This window comes from Melospiza georgiana, chromosome W (assembly GCF_028018845.1).
Source record: "Melospiza georgiana isolate bMelGeo1 chromosome W, bMelGeo1.pri, whole genome shotgun sequence".
Classification (NCBI taxonomy): Eukaryota; Metazoa; Chordata; class Aves; order Passeriformes; family Passerellidae; genus Melospiza; species Melospiza georgiana.
Window position 1 is genome coordinate 4,510,253 of NC_080464.1, and position 19,945 is coordinate 4,530,197.

The 19,945-nt window shown below is 43.9% G+C and overlaps 1 protein-coding gene across 1 annotated transcript in view; it reads right to left on the bottom strand.

Annotated features, from left to right (window-relative positions):
* Positions 1 to 19,945, bottom strand: part of LOC131095397 (mothers against decapentaplegic homolog 7-like) — a 68,890-nt gene that overhangs the window by 11,893 nt on the left and 37,052 nt on the right. The window contains exon 7 of the mRNA XM_058043089.1: positions 17,873 to 17,944. Coding sequence (XP_057899072.1) covers positions 17,873 to 17,944 — 72 coding nt within the window. The remainder of the gene's footprint in view (positions 1 to 17,872; positions 17,945 to 19,945) is intronic.

A 19,945-nucleotide genomic window follows, 5' to 3' on the forward strand; every position in this document is an offset into this window, starting at 1 on the left:
TACAACGAATAGCTGTACTAACATCTTTGTCAAACGTACATGGTGAAGCACTAAAAGACACTTACTGTCATGAAGGTTTTCATTAAGTAAAAGAATTTACTTATTTCCTAGGAAAGGGGGGAATGAGACAGAGTAAAGATCCATTCTGAATTAGGTGAAGTGTCTAAGAGAGGTGAAAAGTCTGTGAGGCCAAAGCTGAAGGAAGAACTCGCCTGCCGAGACAGCAAGGAGACAGAGAAAGAAAAACAGAAAAGACCACAAGGTCGATTTGTGAAGTCCAGGTAGACAACATCCACAGCCTTACCTTCATCCACCTGGTCATAAAAGGAGATCAGGTTGGTGAAGCAGGACCTGCCCCTCCTAAATCCACGCTGGCTGGGCCTGTTCCCTTGGTTGTTCTGTGGGTGCTATGTGATCACACTCAGAATGATTTGCTCCATAACCTTGCCTGGCACTGAGGTCAGGCTGAAAGGCCTGTACTTTCTTGGATCCTCCTTCTGGCCCTTCTTATGGATGGGCATCACATTGGCCAGCTTCCAGTCATCTGGGACCTCCCTGGTCAGCCAGGACTGATGATAAATTATGAAGAGTGGCTTGGTGAGCTCTTCTGCAAGCTCCCTTATCACCCTAGGATGTATCCCATCTTGTCCCATAGACTTGTGAGCATCTAAGTGGCCCAGCAGGTCTCTAACTGCTACCTCCTGGATTGCAAGGGGTCTATTCTGCTCCCCATCCCTGTCTACCAGTTCAGTGGGCTGGTTGTTCTGAGGATAACCGGTCTTACTGTTGAAGACTGAGACAAAGAAGGTGTTAATTACCTCAGCCTTTTCCTCATCTTTGGTAACTATATTTCCCCTGTGTCCAATAAAGAATGGCGGTTTTCCTTGGCCCTCCTTTTGTTATTAATGTATTTATAAAAACACTTTTTATTATCCTCTACAGAAGAGGCCAGATAAAGTTTTAATTGAGCTTTTGTCTCTCTAATTTTCCTTCTGCATGACCTAATGACATCCTTAAACACTAACACTTCCTGAGTTATCTGCCCCTTTTTCCAAAGGTGATACACCCTCTTTTTTTCCCCAAGTTCCTGCAAAAGCTTCCTCAGGGCTCCAGCAGGCTCCCCTCAGCATATTGTGCAAGCTTATTTTGAGATGACAAAAAAAAAAAAAAAGGAAAAGGACTGAAAGAAAAGTGACTCTGCTCTCAGGAATTTAGGGAATTAGTTGTATTGATCACTCATAATTGGGTCTACAGAGAACGGCCATCTGCAGCAGAGCTCAGTTCTGCACAGAGTGGAGAAATCAAGGCAATGACTTGATGCCCCCAAAGTCTTTGGGGTAACATTGCTTGGAAATTTGGTGCAGATGTTCATCACCAGTGATGCCCCAGCACAACCACATTATTCGATTTTTTTCCCATTTGTTTTATATCCTCCTGAATTTTCCTGCGTGGCTGACCTGACTTGACCAGTTATTTCCTAATACACAAGAGGTTGTAAGGTTTCCCACCACCTGCCTCAACTTTTATGAACATCAAATCCTGCCCAAAATCACTCAATAAAAGGCCACAGTCAGGATTTCTCTAGCGTTGAGTGTGCTCATGCTGCCTGTGGGCTTGGAGCATCATCCTGCTCTGGGCAGAGATGCTGCAGAAACTGCTACATCCATACAGAAATCCTGGAGGATGAGACACCAAAGCAATAACCACAAAAAATATTAAAAGCTGCTGAAATCAAGAAAGTTCAGATGAAGGTGAGTGTGGGAGATTCACACCATGGAAACACAAATTTATCAGTAATAGCTCCATGCTTGGTTCTCCCAAGCTGTGGCAGGAGGACACATCTCCCATCAATTGGAAGTGGCAGAAAAATTCTGGTATGGCTTTTCTCCTCAACACATGAACACTTTTAAGATGATGAAACCATGTCATCTGTACTTTTTTTCCCAAGCTCCACCAGTTTTATTAGGAGTTTGGAAAGAAAAAGTTCTTTTTCTTTCATTCAGGAAAAACCAAAGCATTTTATAAAAATGTAATAATAATAATAATAATAATAATAATAATAATAATAATAATAACGATGATGATGATGATGATGATGATGATGATGATGATGATGATGATAACACAGGTCCTATTCAGTTCTCAGCTCTCAGCCTTGTCCTGGTGCCAAGTTCATGAATGTAGAGGGGAGGTAAGATGGATATCTTTTGTTTTGCTTGTTTTGTTTTGACATAACTAAAGGTTTTCCTGTAATCAAGGACCTTGAGAGAAAACATCAAGTTTAGCACACAGTGAGCTATCTCACCTGCTGGGACTACTCCCAGCCAATCAAGTCAAGAGCTGTCTAAATCATCATTGATATCTGCAATAATAACTTGTCACTGAAAATGAGAATAGAACTGTGTTCCTGATAAGGTTTTTAAATGTCTGTAATTGGATCTTTCCTCAGTGATATTAGGATTAGACCCAAACTAAATTATCCAATTGCAAAAGTGTTTCAAACTATTACTTTATATATATATATATATGCATTTATGGATTTTTTTAAGAGCACACCTTTGACCTAAAGCACCTTCTCATGCCCTTCCTAAACTACTCACCATCTCATCCTCTCTTCTCCTTCATTCCTCTGTGATCTCTAGGGCTGGATTTCCCACCAAACATCAACCCTGACACAACACTCACCATGGTATCATCTACCCATAATTGCTAATAAAAGTCTTCTAATTTTCATAGAACCATTGAATGGTTTGGGTTGGAAGGGACCTTTAAAGGCCATCTAGTCAAACCCCTCTACCATGAGCAAGGACACCTTCCACTAGATCAGGATGCTCAGGTTTTGTGGTACCCTCACCTTGGCCACTTGTGGAGGTGGCATTGCACACACAACCAATAATCCAGCATGAACAGGTAAAGGCAACAGATAAATTACTGTAGATGTCCACCAAGAAATCATAGCACCAAAAGTAGATTGGTCTTATGGACCTGTCCTAGAAGGGCCAGGACCCAGATGGGAGCTCCTGGGGCAGCAAGGAGATCATAGCATCCTAGAATGGTTTGGGTTGAAAGGAAACATAAAAATCATCTAGTTCAAACTCCCTGCTATGGGCAGGGACACCTTCCTCTAGACCAGGTTGCTCAAAGCCCCATCCAACCTGAACTTGAACACTTATGGCGAGCAGGTGTCTATCACCTCTCTGGGCAACCTGTGCCAGTACCTCACCACCCTCACAATCAAGAATTTCTTCCCAATATCGAATATAACCCTGCTCTCTGTCAGTTTGAAGACATTCCCCCTTGTCCTGTCACTCCATGCCCTTGACAAAAGTCCCTCTTCAGCTCTCTTGTAGCCCCTTTAGGTACTGGAAGGTACTTTAAAGTTTCCCCAGAGCCTTCTCTTCTCCAGGCTGAACAACCCCAACTCTCCCAGCCTGTCTTCTTAGGAGAGGTGCTTCAGCCCTGTGATTACCTTCATGGCGTCTTCTGGACTTGCTCCAACAGGTCCATGACCTTCTTATGTTCCTAGGAGGCAGCTCTCTGCTGGAAAATGAATGCTGTGGGCACCACCAAAGAAGAGAAGAACCTATGGTCCTTCTTCCTTTATCCATCAGCACATTGTGCTTAAAAAAAGTTGGCTTGACTGGTGTCAGTACAACGTGTTGTTTAACTGGGGCCAAAGCTGAGAGCAAGCTCAGCACATCTCATGCCCAGTAATCTCTCTTGGCTGACCTTAAGCAGCATTTGCAAGCCTGAGGCAGAGCCATGACTCCCATCTTCTCTACTTGTTGAGATGGAAGAGAAGGTGACAAAAACCCCAGAACTTTTTATTAGTTTTTGCATGCTCTTCTGGACTGTTCTCAGGACAGTTTGTGGCATTCCAGTTGCAGTTTTACCCCTCATGCTACTGGCAAGTGCTGGTTTTGCAGGATATCAGGAAAAACACCTCCCTGAACTCTTACTCAAAAGCAAACATCAAGGCAAGGAAAACACCAAGTATGATGTGCAACCACACAACTCATCAAAACAAGGAAAAACAGGCACAAGAAAGGAAATTTTACTTCCTTTCTAGTTTCTCAGATAATTTGCAGGCTATTTGGGTAGGAGAACAAAAAATAAAAAAACAAAACAAAACAAAACAAAAAAAAACCCAAGAAAAATCCTTAAAGACAGATTTCCAGGTATGCTTAAAAAAAAAAAAAATTCAAATTAAAGAATATATCCTGCTGCAGAAAAGGATCTTTGTGCCTTTAACAGAGTTTGTGGCAGCCTAGAGATACCACCCATAGCAATATTTGCCCCAAACTTTTTATATCTCCCTACACACATTAGACACTTTCACCTCCCAGCTTTTGATGGCTGGGATGGTTTCTGAAAAGCTAATTTAGAGGATGGGATTGTCATTTGTTAAGCTCCTGTTGTTTGCAAAGAAAATAAACCCTTACATACTGCAGGGATGCCACCACCCAAGGTGGCCCATGGGGCTCCTCCTCCACACCAACACAAGAGCCCCCAAAGAGCTGAGGCAGTCAGTGACATCAACATATACTTAGAGAGTCTTTAATCTGTGGACTATTGACATGATAGACCATAATATCTCTTCAGGAGCTATTACAGCCCATTGCGTCCATAGGTACTTATGGAGTCCTTAATCTGCAGATTGACAGGATAGACCATAAATTTGTGTCTATGTCTAACTAGGCAGCTCTTATTACTCATCATAGTAGTCATGCAGGCTAAAGAGCCTTAAGATTATTTGTTAAATTTTCTAACAACTTGTCCACTCAATCATTTAAATGGCTCCTTGCTCCTAGCAAAATCAGTCAACCTTGCACAAAAATAAATGTCCAACTGATTTCCCCCATGAATTCAGTTGGATGATATTTTCTAAAGACTGGCAGCCAGAAGCCAAGATGTTGCCAATGGATTTGTAACCTTGCAAGTCCAATGGAAACAAAGGGGATAAAATGTGGCAGAAGCCAACAGGGGAAGGAGTCTGGGATTTCCTGATATTTCTAGGGAAATATTTCTTTGGTTCAGACTCATGCTAGTGGCAACCTACAAGCTTGGGAGTACTCTGCTCAGTCCCCTTGTGACCCAACCAAGAACTTCCATCACCTTTACCACAGCTGGGAAACTTTCTTGTGAAATCAGGACAAACACAAGGTTGGGTTAGACAGTGGGCAGAGATGACTGATCCTCTCAGGTTCCCACCCCAACTTGGTGGTGCCTTGAGTCAACCTTCTCCCAACCTGGAACCCAGGCCTGACCTTTGAGGGTTAATTTAGGGATAGGATAATAATAGCAAGAAAATAAAGTGAGAAAGGGTCCTTGCAAACATGTTCTTGCAGACCTACAAAGCCTCACAAGTGGGCACGAGTATGGCAAATGCCAAGGCTGGCCCAGGAGGAATGTCCAAGATTGGAAAATATGGGGTGATTGATGTCCCCTGCATCAAAGGATGATAAAGAAAGAACCAAAGAGAAATCACTGATTTCATGGAGTCCACCAAACCAGAAATTTGATTCATAAACATCTTATTAGTCACTGCTACTGTCTAATTACAGTGATTAATCAATTACCACAGCTAAAAACAACTTGAGAAGAGAAGAACCTTTTTTTTTTGTGCCAGCCAAGTAAAGCTGGAGCTACAAGGTGAGGCAGAGAATACACAGGCACACACCAAAAATGCCTGTCTGCCTGTGTCCAGCAGTTAGAGAGGAGCCAGCTGACTCCAGTTTCCTCCATACCAGGCTTTGGGCCTCATCAGTTATGCAAATTATAGAGTACCATGCTGTCTGAAGGACAAATTTTGACTCAGCCCAGAGGAAAGCCTTAGAGGAAGGGTGGGGGTAAAGTAGCCTGCCAAATCCACTCATAATATTTACAGTAAATGGGCTTCTTTGCTGTTGTTTAGTATACAGTCAGTCTAATTATTTTTTAAGTTTTCATTTAAAGAACCTTCTTTATCTGCATCTCCTTCTATTCCCCTCAAAGGTGTGGGAAAACTTTTCCCTTGTTTCAAAAAAGCAGTAGGATAGGAATCCCTTCCCCAAACCTCAACATGGCAGTCAGTTGGGATAAGGGGATGCTTCAAGAGGGAACACCCTTCCAGAAGGTTGCTGCTAACATCCACAGGGGTTTTTAAGATTCCTGGACCACCCCAATAGGCGCAAGGGCATGCAGATCTATGTGGAAAATCCCCAAAAATCCTATTTTGATGTTGAAGCCACAAGAAGCCACTGGGCCATGCCAACCCTGGGGTCACAGCCCCCCTCAACACAGACACCAAGCTTGGGTTTAGAGGATGAAGACCTTAAAAAGCTTTTGAAATTAAAAATAAAGCTCCACTGTCACAAGGTTGCCTATTACCCAGTGATGCCCTCGGGAGGGCAGGGATATAGTCCCTAGGAAAGCCACAGCTCTCCACAGACAACATATGACTGTGTGGGTGGCAAGTTAAAAACCTTGTAAAGACCTTAATAAAAACCGAAGCAGAGCAGTCTAAGATATCCAAACTGTCATGGTTATAGAGAAAAGGGGTGAAGTTTCTAACACTGTTTGATTCCATACTGCCCACATCATGGTGGCAGCATGGTTTCAGCAGGAGAAAGCCAGGGCAGAAGGGTAGTCATCTTTTTTTGGGCTCAAGGGAGGGGTTTTCAGGTTTTGGGGTCAGCCCAGCATACCTAGTCCCTCTCTGCTACCGGCAGTCCCTTTCCTGTTTCTCCAAGCCACGTTTTTTCTGGTTTGGTGTTGAAAGACAGCACTGGTGAGCCTAAGATGCTGCTCCTAGAAAAAGAAAAGGGAGCGAGCAGCAGCAGCATGGAGTGGAGCCCAGCCAAGCCATGTGGACTTCAAGCTGCAGCAGCTGCCATAGCTGCAGCCAGAACCCAAGCCACAGACAGAACCACCAAGCACTCCAGTCCTGCTCCAGCAAAGTCAGGCACAGGAGAATGGTCCCCTGACCTGTTTCAGAGCCCTGTCATGTCCCACCAGGTTTTGTCTTGTCCCTGTTTTTTCCATTGTTTTTGGCTAGGGTAAGAAAGCTCAGCAGCAAGCCTACCCAACATTTTGTCTTCCCATACACCACATGGCTCAGCAGAGGGCCAGTCGCCATTTTGCCTTTGTCTGGGAAACCATGCCGGGCACTGTCTTCGAGAAGCGTTTTTGTTTGTTCAGTGGTGAATACCCTTTTGTGGGTAAAAGACTCTTTCTTTTGCACACTCTTTTATTAATATTTTTGTTGTTATTACGATTTTTCAGTAAATTGCGATTCCATCGTATAATCTCTTCTAGTGTTTCCTCCACTATCAGAAGAGGGGCAGGGGAAAAAGGGCAGCTTGAGTGGGTTTGATTTTCCCACTGGGTTTTAAACCACAATACAAACTGATACCTAATACACAGATGTGTGTTAGGATATCCCCCCAAATGCATTCCATGCAACACACATGGCATTACTGCCAGTCTCATTTCAATACAAAAAAAAATCTCTCTGCTCAGTACACCAACCAAGAATTCTTCGCAAAGACTGAAAACAGACATAAAAACATGCTTCCCTCCCACACCAAAAAAAGCCCGCCTCCCCCATGCTGCTCCCTGTGAGCAGTATCCCTCTAAGGGATGTAAACACATGGTAAAAGCAGGGTTGGAACAAAAGTCCTTCTCATGCTTGTTGTGCCCTGATCCATAACAATTATGAAAGCTGTTTAGCTGGGCTGGCATTTGGAGCATTTACTGCATTCCTGCCGATAAATTCCAGTCATGAATCTGATGAAAAGGTCTCCCTGCCACCCCCTTCTCCCTCCCTCCTTCCTTCCCTTCATTCCTCCTGGCTTTCTTTACAACCTAATACCCTGTCGATGTGGGGCCAGGGCCTACTTAGGGGAAAAAAACCACCCAGTGCCAGACTGGAGAAAGCATGCAGACTGAAAAAGTTTGACTTTATAATCTAATCACACCTATTCCTAAAATCAGGCAGTGAAGCACGCTGGTGTACAGACAGGGTTGCTACCCAGGGATGGACCAATGGACAAACAGCATCAGCCCCTACCCAGGTAGGGAGAAAGCAAGGGATGGACAGACAGAATGGACAGTGTTTGGATGGAGTTCACAAGCTTGACCATGCACACATCCCTCCCCTTGCCTCTCACTTTGCTCTGGATTAATAACATGTAGCAATTATAGAGAATATTACATTCATTAACTAATTAACCCTCCTGATGCTCCGTCAGAGCTGGCACCCTCTTTTTGCAGATGGAGGCTGGCAGAGGTTTGCCCTGGACTATAAATCAGGGCAGGTGGGCAGCACACAGATTAAGAAAGAAAAAAAACAACCCAAAAAGCTCTTTGTGGCTCATCCCACCCCACTTTTGGGTGCAGCAGCTGAGGTGTGACCCAGACATGGACTGTGCCACTGCCAGCCAGGGTGGCACCACTGAGACCAAGCAGCATCCTCCCATGGTGTCCTAGGGTGACATTATGATGCTTGTATCCCCATCTGTATGTTCTGTTTGTTCTGGATATTATGTACTGTACCTTCAAGACTGGCTGTGAAGACCAAATGTTTTCTTTTGGTTTTGTTATTAGCCCGCTCCCCCACAGCTGGTGGGACACACAGACGGGGCAGTACATAGTGCTGCTTTTGCTTTTTGCTTGGCTTTTTGCTTTGCTCCTGCTTTGCTCTTGCTTTTTGCTTCTGCTCGTTAGTTAGTTTAGCTAAGCAGCCCAAATTTTTTCTTGGACTGTTTTTCCTTTCCCTTTTTTGGGACTACTCAAACCTGCTCCGGATTGGGACCTGGGAAACACCAAGTTTGCACCTTGTGGCCTGCAGCAGCTGCCCCTAGCACTGGAGGGACTGATAACAGAATGACCAGTCCCAAGAGAGACTTTCTGAATTTGTCATCTTTTTCAGAGCGGTGAGTGTTGTCATCCGGTATTGTTCATTTTGTGTGCTGGGGGGTGCTTTGCCTGTTAAATAAACAGGTTCTTTCCACTTCTCTCTGAGGAATCCTTCCTGAATTGGTTGGGGGGAGGGGCCGTGTGGGTTTGCTTTCTGGAGGGGCCCCCTTTTGGAGGTTTTCCCCCAAATTTGCCGTAAACCAGGACACATGGGGGCAAAGATCAGGTAATTTGGGGTGTCACCAACATCCAGCAACATCATCCTGCAGGGACAAAGCCCCAGGGGATCTGTGGCTCAGCACCACCCTTCAGCAAACCCAGCACCAATCACACTGGCTGCTCCAGAAAATAACCTTAGTGCAACATCTCAGGCAAGCCAAAGCTTCATGCTCTTGACACCCAGGATACATTTTCTATGCTTGGCTGTGACAAAGAACAGGAAAACTACAGGTCACTCTGTATGACTTATGGGTTTGTTCCTTTATCATGAGCTAAAAAGTCTCAGCCTGGCTTACAAAGAAAATTAATTCATCAGTTCAAACACAGTGATGTAACTTCAGGGTCCCAAGTCTTTTTCCAAATAAAACTCCTGTTATTTTATTCCCACTCAAAGGATGATTTTATGGAGTTATTTACTCTGTCTGCTTTGCCTGGGAAGGTACTGCCAGAGCCCAGCTACAGGGTCATTGGCAGCTGTCCTGTGTGGGCAAGTAGGATCTCATCTTATGGTTTAATTTCTCAACTATTTTGTCATTTCCCCTGCTTTTCTACTCAAAATCTCACCTTGTACACCAACATGCAGACATACAACCCCTCTTGTATTACTTTGCATCACTGGCAGTGATCCCCAGCAATTTTTAGTATCCATAAATTCAACCCATTGCTTTCCATCACTTAAAATCATTACATCCAGAGCCAACTTCACAGGTTGTAAAACTGAAGGATGTTTGAACTTCTACCACCTTCCCAACACCTGAGTTTCTCCAACACAAAGCAAACTCTTATTGATGCAGATTTGGCAGCTCTACAAACAAAATCTATTCAACCTTTATATGTATTATATAGAATTCTATAAAAATATAAAATATTTTCAATATACAGTGAATATATTTAATATATTCAACCTATATAAAATATATATTATATATTCATTATATATTGAATATACCTATATATTATATATAATTATATATATAGAATATATTTAGATATATATATAGGCTGAATAAATTTTGCTGAATATATAACTATCCATAGTCTCATTCATTATGTACACATATAGGTACATATTTGCAACAAGGCTTAACAGCCCAAGTGCTTCTGAATTATTCATTTAATAGCAATATTTGCCTTTCCACCTGCTCAGGAATTCAGGGAAAAAACAGGAAAGCCCATGGGAGCCAGAACTTTACCTCAAAGATAGCTCACCAAATCCCAGCACTCCACCAGGCATCTTACTTCATCCCCAAGGATGGGGCACAGAGACGGGTATTCACCATTGCACATGGAGAAGCATCACCAAAAGCCCACTGGGCATTTTACTTCATCCCCAAGGGAGGTTGAGGAAGCACCACAGAGCCCGGTACTCGCCATTGCACATGGAGGAGCATCAGTGAGAGCATTATCAGGACCTCTTGCAACCACCCTACAGTGCTTTGGCATTGTCAGCACAAGCCAACTGGGGAGCTGAAGCCAGGAAGTTTTTTATACAGAGGTTAAAAGGGTAGAAAAGGACTGAGACAGCTCTTACAGGGTGGGAGGTTTTTCCTCCTTGCAAGTTAAAACCAAGATAATGATACTGTGTGTGGACCAATTTGAAGGGTTGAGCAGCCAAACCAAAATTAGTCTCCCAGGCAAGAGCTTCCTAAGCCTCACAGTTTAGGAAAGAAAGCTGAGAAAAAGCATGAGAAAAAAAAAATCCTTGGGAAGCTCGAGTTCACACTCAAGCAAAGGTGATCCAGCTAGTCAAATATTTTTCTGGCATAATAAAAATAAAATCAAGTGCTGGAACAGACTCCCTTGGAAAAGCAAGGCCTATAGGATATATTTTTCCTCCTTTTCTTTCTCCTCCTCCCCCAGCACTTTCTTTCACTAATAACTATATTTTCTTGTATTTTCTTTTTCTTGTCTCTTTTCTCCTAAAAGACTGATGCAATTTTCTGTCTTGTCCCAATGTTTCCTGTTAATTAATAGGGTGAAAGTTATCATCAGGCATTTAAATGACTACCCAAAAGAGGAAGGGAAAAAACACAGGGAAAATAAAGAGAAAAGAAAAAAGAAAGGGGAGAGAAAGACTGTCTATTAGCAAGCACCATGTCACATCCCTAACAGCACAAAATCCCCTGGAAAAAAAATTTTGGACCCAACAACTGAGACAGAGTAAAGATCCATTCTGAATTAGGTGAAGTGTCTAAGAAAGGTGAAAAGTCTGTGAGGCCAAAGCTGAAGGAAAAGCTCGCATGCCGAGACAGCAAGGAGACAGAGAAAGAAAAACAGAAAAGACCACAAGGTCGATTTGCCCCCGACTTAGAAATTCCTTTGATAAAGAAGAACTGGTGCTAAATGTCACGCGGAATGAATATGTATGAACTTATTGTGAAACTGTATGCATATGCATTTGGAAGGGGGATAAAAGAAGACCCGAGGTCTTCAGAGGTACGCATGCCTTGTTGAGGGACTTGCGTCCTTGTTGAGGGACTTGCGTCCGGCGCGTGTTGTAATAAAAGCATACCGGGCTTTACAACTTTTATGAAGTTGTGAGGTTTCTTCTTTTTTCCGCAAAACACAACTTGAGTCCATCAACAAAGACCCCCCCCAGGGGTGGCTGCCACAGCAGGTCTGTGTACAGGGGATGTGAGCCTCCACTCTTCCCTGGATGAGAATGGAAAATTCCTGCAATGCTTTCCCAGAAAAGCTCTTTTCTGGCATTAGAAGGAGGATGAGGAGAAAGAGGAGAAGAAATGAAAAAAAAAAAAAAAAAAAAGGAAAATAAAATTTAAAAATAAATAAAATAAAGTAAAATAAAATAAAATGCAGAAAAAGAGGCAGCTGGCAACATCCAAGATGTTGCTTTTATTAAAAGAAGTTAAAAGAATAAAAATCAAACAGAACAAAGTGAATAATCCAAAGCAAGTGAATAGAAATCCTGGGAGCTGCTGCGCTCCTTCCCTTCCTTGACCTTAGCCCCATGCAGGATCAGGCCACTGTCTCCTCTGTACCTTCCTCTTCCTCAGCAGCAACTGTGACTCAGCCAGTACCCCGGCAGCATCAAAGCCAAGCCAACAGGCTCAGCACGCTGATGGGGGGTGAAAACAAAGCAATTTAGGCAAAAAAGTGAGGGTGGTTAGAACAGAGACTATGCCTCAGCAGTTAATATCTCAGTGCTGAAAATAAACTGGAAAGGAAGCTCCTTTGTGACAGTAGGCAAGTGGCCAGGCAGGGGGTGGCAGAAGGACCTGGCACCTACCCGTTGCCCAGCCCATCACCCTCCTAAAGCACCTGATTGGGGCTGAGGAGGGAGTCCTTACACACCATTTATTCCATGTGCACTCGAAAATGGGGTGTATCTTTTTTAAAGTCAGCATGGAGGTTTATGATCTTGGCTGCTGCAGTTCAAAATAGACATTTCCCATGCCAGCAGCAGGGAAATGCATGTGGTTAGTGGCACTGGTTCCTCTAGGGTAAGTAATATCCACTGGCAGACAGTGGAGATGGAAACGATACAGCCCACATCCCTGCCAGCCTGGGGCTGCTTCTCTACAAGTGTTTTTGTCCCATCGAGTTTTAAATGTCCCCAATGATCTAGTTGCCAATGTTCATGGGGACAGCTTTTGCAAGCAGAGCATGGTCTGAATTGACACCTAACCTCCAAAATTCACCTTTTTATCCTCATTCCTCCCCAAAAAGTGTCAGGTTGCAGGATAAAACATGAGTGGTCCCCATCATGAAGGACTTGCTGGTGGTAGGGTCTTCTGCATTTTATTGTCAGCTGCTCTCAAAGGACCATTTGGTTGGGAAAATCTATCAGCATCCAGAAAAATGGATTTAATGGAGCTATACAGGGATGGATTGAAATACCCAGCATTTAATGGGGGGCACCACCTCTGACATAATTTCTGTTTAAAACCCATCATAGAGGAGTATCTAGGAAAGGTTCATAAGGTCCTAAAGCATTTAAAAAGTAATTATTAAATGGGTCCTATTTGCTTTGGGGGAATTTTAATTGGCGAAGAGCCCAGAGCTGGCAGGAGGATAACCTCAGCATCCCCACAGCAGCACAGGGGTTATCCCAGGGTGTTCCTGGGGGGGTCACTGCAGGGTGAGAACCTCCTTAAAAAAACCTCACAAGGCTGAAGGAGCCAGAGAGGGTTACCAAGCCAAAAGTCCCAGGGTTGGTGCCAAGCTCCTGGCTCCCTCCTCCCTGTCAGCCACAGTCAGATGATGTGCAAGGCAAGTTGAGAGGTTCCTAGTCTAATCCCTGATAACTGTCCTTTCCAAGACGGGATGGTGGGTTTTTAGGTAAGCAGGGAGGAGAGGTTATCTCTCCAATGAAGCTGGGAAGGAAAGGATGCAATGCCCTGTGATGCTCAAAACAAAACAAACAAAAAAATCCAAAACAAAACAAAACAAAAAAAAGTAGAAAAGTATGCATGCTCAAAAATAAACTAATAAATGACTTAAAAAAAAAATCCCCAGCAATTGTTTATCCTTGGGACAAATATGGAATCCTAGTTCCACAGGAAGATGTCAATTTCAGATTATAATAGAATGCCAATTTGTAAAAAAAGGAACTTCACAGGTGGTTATAAACTCCATACAAAAGGGAGGTGGAAAGAGGGGAAATGGGAAAACACAGGCAGAACTCTGCCAGAGAAACTGCATGGGATGATCCTGTTTACATGGGGATATGTAATGAGGAGCCACTTTGGAGCACAAATAGCTCTGGATTTGGGCAAGGTGCTTCTTCCCTAGTGAGCAGATACCAGCAGGGATCAGAGCCATAGTGAAACATTTCTGACCTGTTTGCAATTTTGAAATGAAATATCATTCAGCCAAGTGGTCCCTTAAACCTGATGAGGTCCCACCACCAGAAGAACCAGAGAAGGGAGTGATGCTGATGCTTCTTCAGACTCCAGAGGTCTTTTCCTGTCTTTTTGTTTCAGAGGAGTTGGGAGGGAGAAACTGAGGCTGGGCTTGCTGCAGAAGAGCCCCATGGGTCTCCCATGGTCGAGCCTTGCAAAGCCTTACTTGGTCCAGCATCCACCAAGAACTGTCACTCAACATCCACTGGCTCCAGGAGACCCTGGGGCAGTTCCAGAGTCAGGAAAAGTCAACAGGATTGGGCTGAAATCTTGGTAAACTTCCAGGTTTGGTATTTTATGAATAACCCCTTAAATGGAGGAGGTGAGGACATAAGCCAGTCATCTTGCTTTCCCTCTGTGATGGCCAGTTCTGGGCTTCTTGAAGAGCTTCACTTTGCCAGCAGATCCAGCATCATCCATTTATCCTGCAAGAGAGACATCTTCTCACCCACCATGAGCACCATAACCTTCCATCAGTCTCACGCAATGCATGGGTCAAGAGGAAGATGTCCAGGGCTGAGTGAAGATCATAGCATGGAGAGCCAGCATTGACACAATCAAGCACCATCAGTTCACTTCTACCCTTGCAACAGAACTTTCTCCACGGGTCATATGGGAATTCAGCTCTGACTAATCCAATGTCTCCAGACCACAGGCCAGCCACATCCAGGGTCTCCAAGCATGACTTTACTTGTTTGAAAGAAGAATTAGAACCAAAGATATCTGCCAAGAATGAGTCAGCTTAAAATACAGGGAAAACTCCCCTCTGTCTCCCATTTACAGAATTTATTTTTATCAACAATGGGATATTTTTGCTTTTTTTTTTTAACCACATTGAGGATAGAAAGGATCTAGGCTGAGCACAACCATGTCAGTGGGAGACACCATGAGCGAGGAGTCCTTACCTACCCACAGAGTGACCACCAATGAAAATAAATAAAGGTAAGGATAAGTGAAGCCAGTGCCTCGGGGAGAGCAAGGGGTACATCAGCTGGAGAATGGGATGGCTGGGGAAGAGACAGCAGAGGTGGGATGAGAAGAGGACACCAGCACAGCATGAAGGACTATCCAATATTGCATTCCTGGGCCAGGAAGAAGAACAGAAAATAGGAGGGGGAGGAAAAGAGCAGCTCAGATCAGTTATTGCAAAGGAGAAACACTTCCCATACATACCCCTGGCCTCACTGCTCCCCCTCCCAAATCCTCCAGTGCCTCTGGTATCCATCAATGAAACTGCTTTCAGCCTCCAGAGACTGAGACCCCAGTAGTGGCTGGATCTCAGACTCCTGATCATCAAAGGAACTTTGTGGAGAGATGCAAGGGCACTCATTTTGATCCCCTTTTTAATGCTCCTCTTGTCATCATTCTTTCAAACCCCCCCACCATGTGGTTTCCCTGACAGAATGGCTGTGAAACCCAGTCTGGCTGCATTCCCAAATTCTCATTGCTGAGAGCAATCTGCCTCACTAAATTGTGCCGTTCCAGCTTCAAGACATTAGAGGTCTACTGGCCTTGAACATTGCTACTACACCAGCATCCACTGCCCATCACTGGTGGTCAAAGCCTATGGTGCTATAGGAACCCACTACCACCAATTGCCCATAATGTCTTCTTCCTCAGCCACCTACTCCAATTTCCAAATCTACCAAAATTGGCTTTTTTTTCTGGCTTTTATAGAGCCATCCTTTAATCAAGGAGCATCAAGAAGAGTGTATAGCCCTGGTCTGGAGAGGATGAGGGATGCTGGATTCTCCAACCGGCATTATGGATCCCCATCTTCCCAAACTAGATAAGACCAAGCCAAAGCACTCGCCACGTACCCTGCCAATAACCCATTAAAGCCCTCTTCAAATACATTTTTCTGCTAACTAAAATATGCAGGAAGGGGTAGAAAAAAAAGCAGGAGAAAGTCAGTTTTGGAGTATTGCAGCAAAGTGCATTTATTTTCCTTTCTTGACTGGGTCTCTCTGGTTGGGAATTTTCAGCTCTGCACTTCTGCTTGCAGAAGGGAGATGTCAGTAAATCAAAGCAAATTAAAAAGAAAATGCTCTTTCATGTGGAAGCATTCAGCTTTGTTTCAGGGCTTCAGTAACTAACTGTATTCCTTCATGAGTCAACTCTCCTATCAGCTCCTCATTAAATTAAATGGCTACAACTACATTTGGAGAGGAAAAAAGAGCAGGTAATGATCACAAAGAGTTCTGTTTCCAGACCTGGTGGGAAATGAACATTTCATAAGACCAAAAAAAATGCAATACAATGAAATTATAAAAATAGAATAAGCTTAAAAAGCATTTTCAGGGCCAAATGTGCTTTCTTTTGGGGAGAAGGCTCTATCGAGGAGCTGGAGGTTCCCTTTCCAGAGGCCTTTGGGAGGCACCCAGAACAAGCCATGTTATTTCTGGCAGCCCAAGCCCTCACTTCCCACCTTCCCTTTGGAAGCAGAGCAGCCAGACAAGATGTTATCAATAGGTTAACCCTTATAGAAAACCCCCTTTTAAAAGTGTGTACTTCTTTTGCTTATTTCATGTGGTATCCTGTGGAACTGAACTCTCTCCTTTGCAATGAGTGTATTTCAGAAGAAAAAAGGAAAAAAATCTAACAACATCCTTATTGTATTGTTTTGCTTCTTGTCTTTTTTCTTTTTATAGTCTCTTTTTTAATTCCCTAAAGCTATAGGCTCCAATAACAGTAACAAAAAAACCTCAAAACCCAAAAGTCTTCTGTATCAAAAAAAAATAGTGTCAAGTTTCTCTGTTCCCTCTCCCCCTTCTTTTGATTAATTCTCATTAGGGCCTTTGAGCAAACAATATGCTCTTCTCTCAAATAACAGACAAGGTATATATTAGACTCAAATGAAAACAAACAAGACTCACTTAAAGACATCCACACCAAATGCAATTCCTGAAGAGAGGCAGGGGCAGATGCGTGCATGCAGTCACCAACGAGCTATTTCTGAAATTTGTTTCAGGGCAATGAATAAAAATAATAAATAAATCAAGGAGACATCAGCACAAAAAGAAGGACCTTCAAACATCAGTCAGTACATACAGGTATATGGTTTCAGACACTCTAATTCTGGTAGAGACAGAGCCCATCCACCAACTTGGCCCATCCAGGATGGAAGATGAGGTGCTGAAGACATCACACCTTGGAAAAGGGGTGGGAGTTGGACTAGATGACCGTTAAAGGTCTGCTCCAATGTAAAGCCCAAGAAGGGTGGGGAAACCACCCTCCAAACCTCCATCCCATAACAGCACCTGGAGGCTAAAGGAAATGGCAAACAGAAAAAATTATTAAAATCATAGAGTATCTCAAGTTGGAATAAATCCATAAGGATCATTGAGCCCAACTCCTTCTGCAATGCCCTCTGCAAAAAATGGGGCCACCTTTCCTTGCCAGGCACCATGAGCCTCACACAGATGCAGGATACTGGTTACCCTACCAGGAGCAAAGCCCAAGCACAGCTCTCATCCCAGAGACAAGAGGTGCCACCACCACCAAGTCAAAGAGACCTTGACACCAAATCCTTCTGCAAGGCACAACTGCACCTGCTCCCATAATCCATGTATCTGAACAAATCATCAGCCAACATCACTTAGCCTTCCCCAACAGGCCTCTTCCTGCCTCGGTCCAAAAATTAATGGGGTGTAAGTCTGAAATTCAAAGGAAATATGGGCTTTCGGGGATGGAGAACCTCACCTGGGATTTCAGCACATCCTCTGCATGAGAGGTATGCGACTGCTACTGAAATAAAACCTAATTTCCCCTTCAAGCGTGCCTTTCTCAACAAGGCACATCCCCAAAACTCCTCAGCATCACTTCGCCTTCTGTTGGGACCCTTGGTCAACTCAACACACATCCAAGATCAAGAAAAAAAAGAGATGTCTTACCTGAAAGCCTCCCAGAGGCTAGACAATTAGTTCTCCCTGTTTCAGTGGAGGAAGGCACAGAATCTGGACAATCTGATGGAACAGAGGCAAAGAAAAAAAATTCCAGTATATAAGCAGTTCTTCGCAGGTTCCCAGCAATGCCATGAGCAGAACACACATTCCAAAGGGCTTAGCAAAAAACAATTACTAACTGTCCAGCGCAGAGACTGTAGTTCATCAAGAAGCATCCACCCTAACTTGTTGCCTCAGTCAAGTCTGTACACTGTGCTTCCTCACCATCCAACACTGACTATAGACTGGCAAAAATTACAGACTGGCTGCCACCTCTCCGCCCAAGTCACTGGGTAACAAGATCAAGGTTGTCGCCATTCTGATGCAAGCAAGCTCCCAAAAATGTTTAAATGCATTAGATACTTAAATATAGAAATGTTTTACACTTCCAATTTAGTCAACACCTGTAACTCACCAAAATGGGAACTAAAAAGGAAATGTATCATTGCTGCACTTTTGCAGCAAACAGTCTACATTTGCATTTCTCCACTCAATTTTTGTCACCACCAGTTGCTGGTCAATTTTATACCCTGCTGTCACCTCCTAAGGCAGGTGGGCAACTGGATTTACTCCTCCATACACCACCAAAGGGCAGAGTAAGATTGCCAGCCCTATTAAAAGTTCCTCCTGATGCATGAATGTAGTTGAGGTCAAGATTTGGAACTTGGCATCCCAAGCCTGTTCCTCCAGATGAGAACAGCCAGAAGCCAACACCAATCCCCTTGTCCTGCAGGCAAACTTCAACTTTTTGGTCACTACCATGTGTGGAACAAGCTCAAGGACAAACCTGAGAAGGCCTGTGAAGTTCACAAAACCTTCTGCTCCTCAGCAAGTTCCCAGAGACTTCGGGTTTTGTCAAATTTGGGCTCCCTAATGACATCACTTTGCTCACAGCTGTATCTCAAAGCAAGGGCCACCACCAGGAATCAAGATAATTTTCTCCCTACTGATAAAGTAATTTTTCAAGATTTCATCCCTGAAATCCAAATGGACAAGAAATTCCTGTCTGTAAAACCTCATTTTATCAGAGTAAAGCCCTAACAGGAATATACAGTTTAACAGGATATACTTAATCAAACCAAAAACAATAGGGGAGACAGGAAATGGACTTACTTGCAAAATACTGTATATGATGTCTTGTCATGAGAAATATGGGTGGTTAGTTGTGTCGGTGTTTTTTCCTTTGTTTTTTGGGTTTTTAACCCTTTATATTCCGGGCAGAAGATTCCCCCTGCCCCTCTCCTGGGATGGCTGCAACTGCTTGGGCAACAGATGCTTCCTGAATGCAGGCTGGACCACCCTGCTCTGCACTGGGCTCCTGCCCCCAGCTACAGCTCCCTGAAGAGTCCCTGTGGGATAGAGGACATAATTTCTCCTTTCCATGTTGTCTTGTTCTAGGGATCATATGCAACCAGGTCCCCTGTTAGCACATCAAACAGGATGGCAGGAGAGAATCCTATCCCAAATTAAAATGCATAAATTAAAATGCATAACCCTAGCAACGGGGTGAAGTGCTTTCATGACTTATCAGTTCCCTTCTTGTATCTCATCATCCACAGCCAGTTCTTCTCATCAATGAATTATCTTCTGAAGTTGCTTTAGAAATGCAATATTTCTCACAATATAAAACCATTGCAGAGACATACAATTAATCCTGGTGGCCACCAGCATAACTTTGCAACATGTCCAATAGCTCCAGGAAGCTGCCTAACCTTCAGCTCCCCTGAAATTCAAGGCCACAGGAAGGCATTCAGCTCTTCAATGACGTCTCAGTGGGTTTCCTGAACTCTCATACTCCAGCACCACCATGACTAGCCACCCAGGAGCATGATGGACACAGCAACTTGCAGCCCCTTGTCCCACTTAATGATGGGTCAAAATGCCTGCTTGAATTATGTGGAGGCACTGCTGTCCACCTTGCTTCCAACACAGCTGCAAGCAGCAGCTCCTGCAGGAACATCAGGAATGCTGAACGCCCACATGCCTCCAGGCTTGCAGGGTGAGACTAGCCCCGTGCAAACC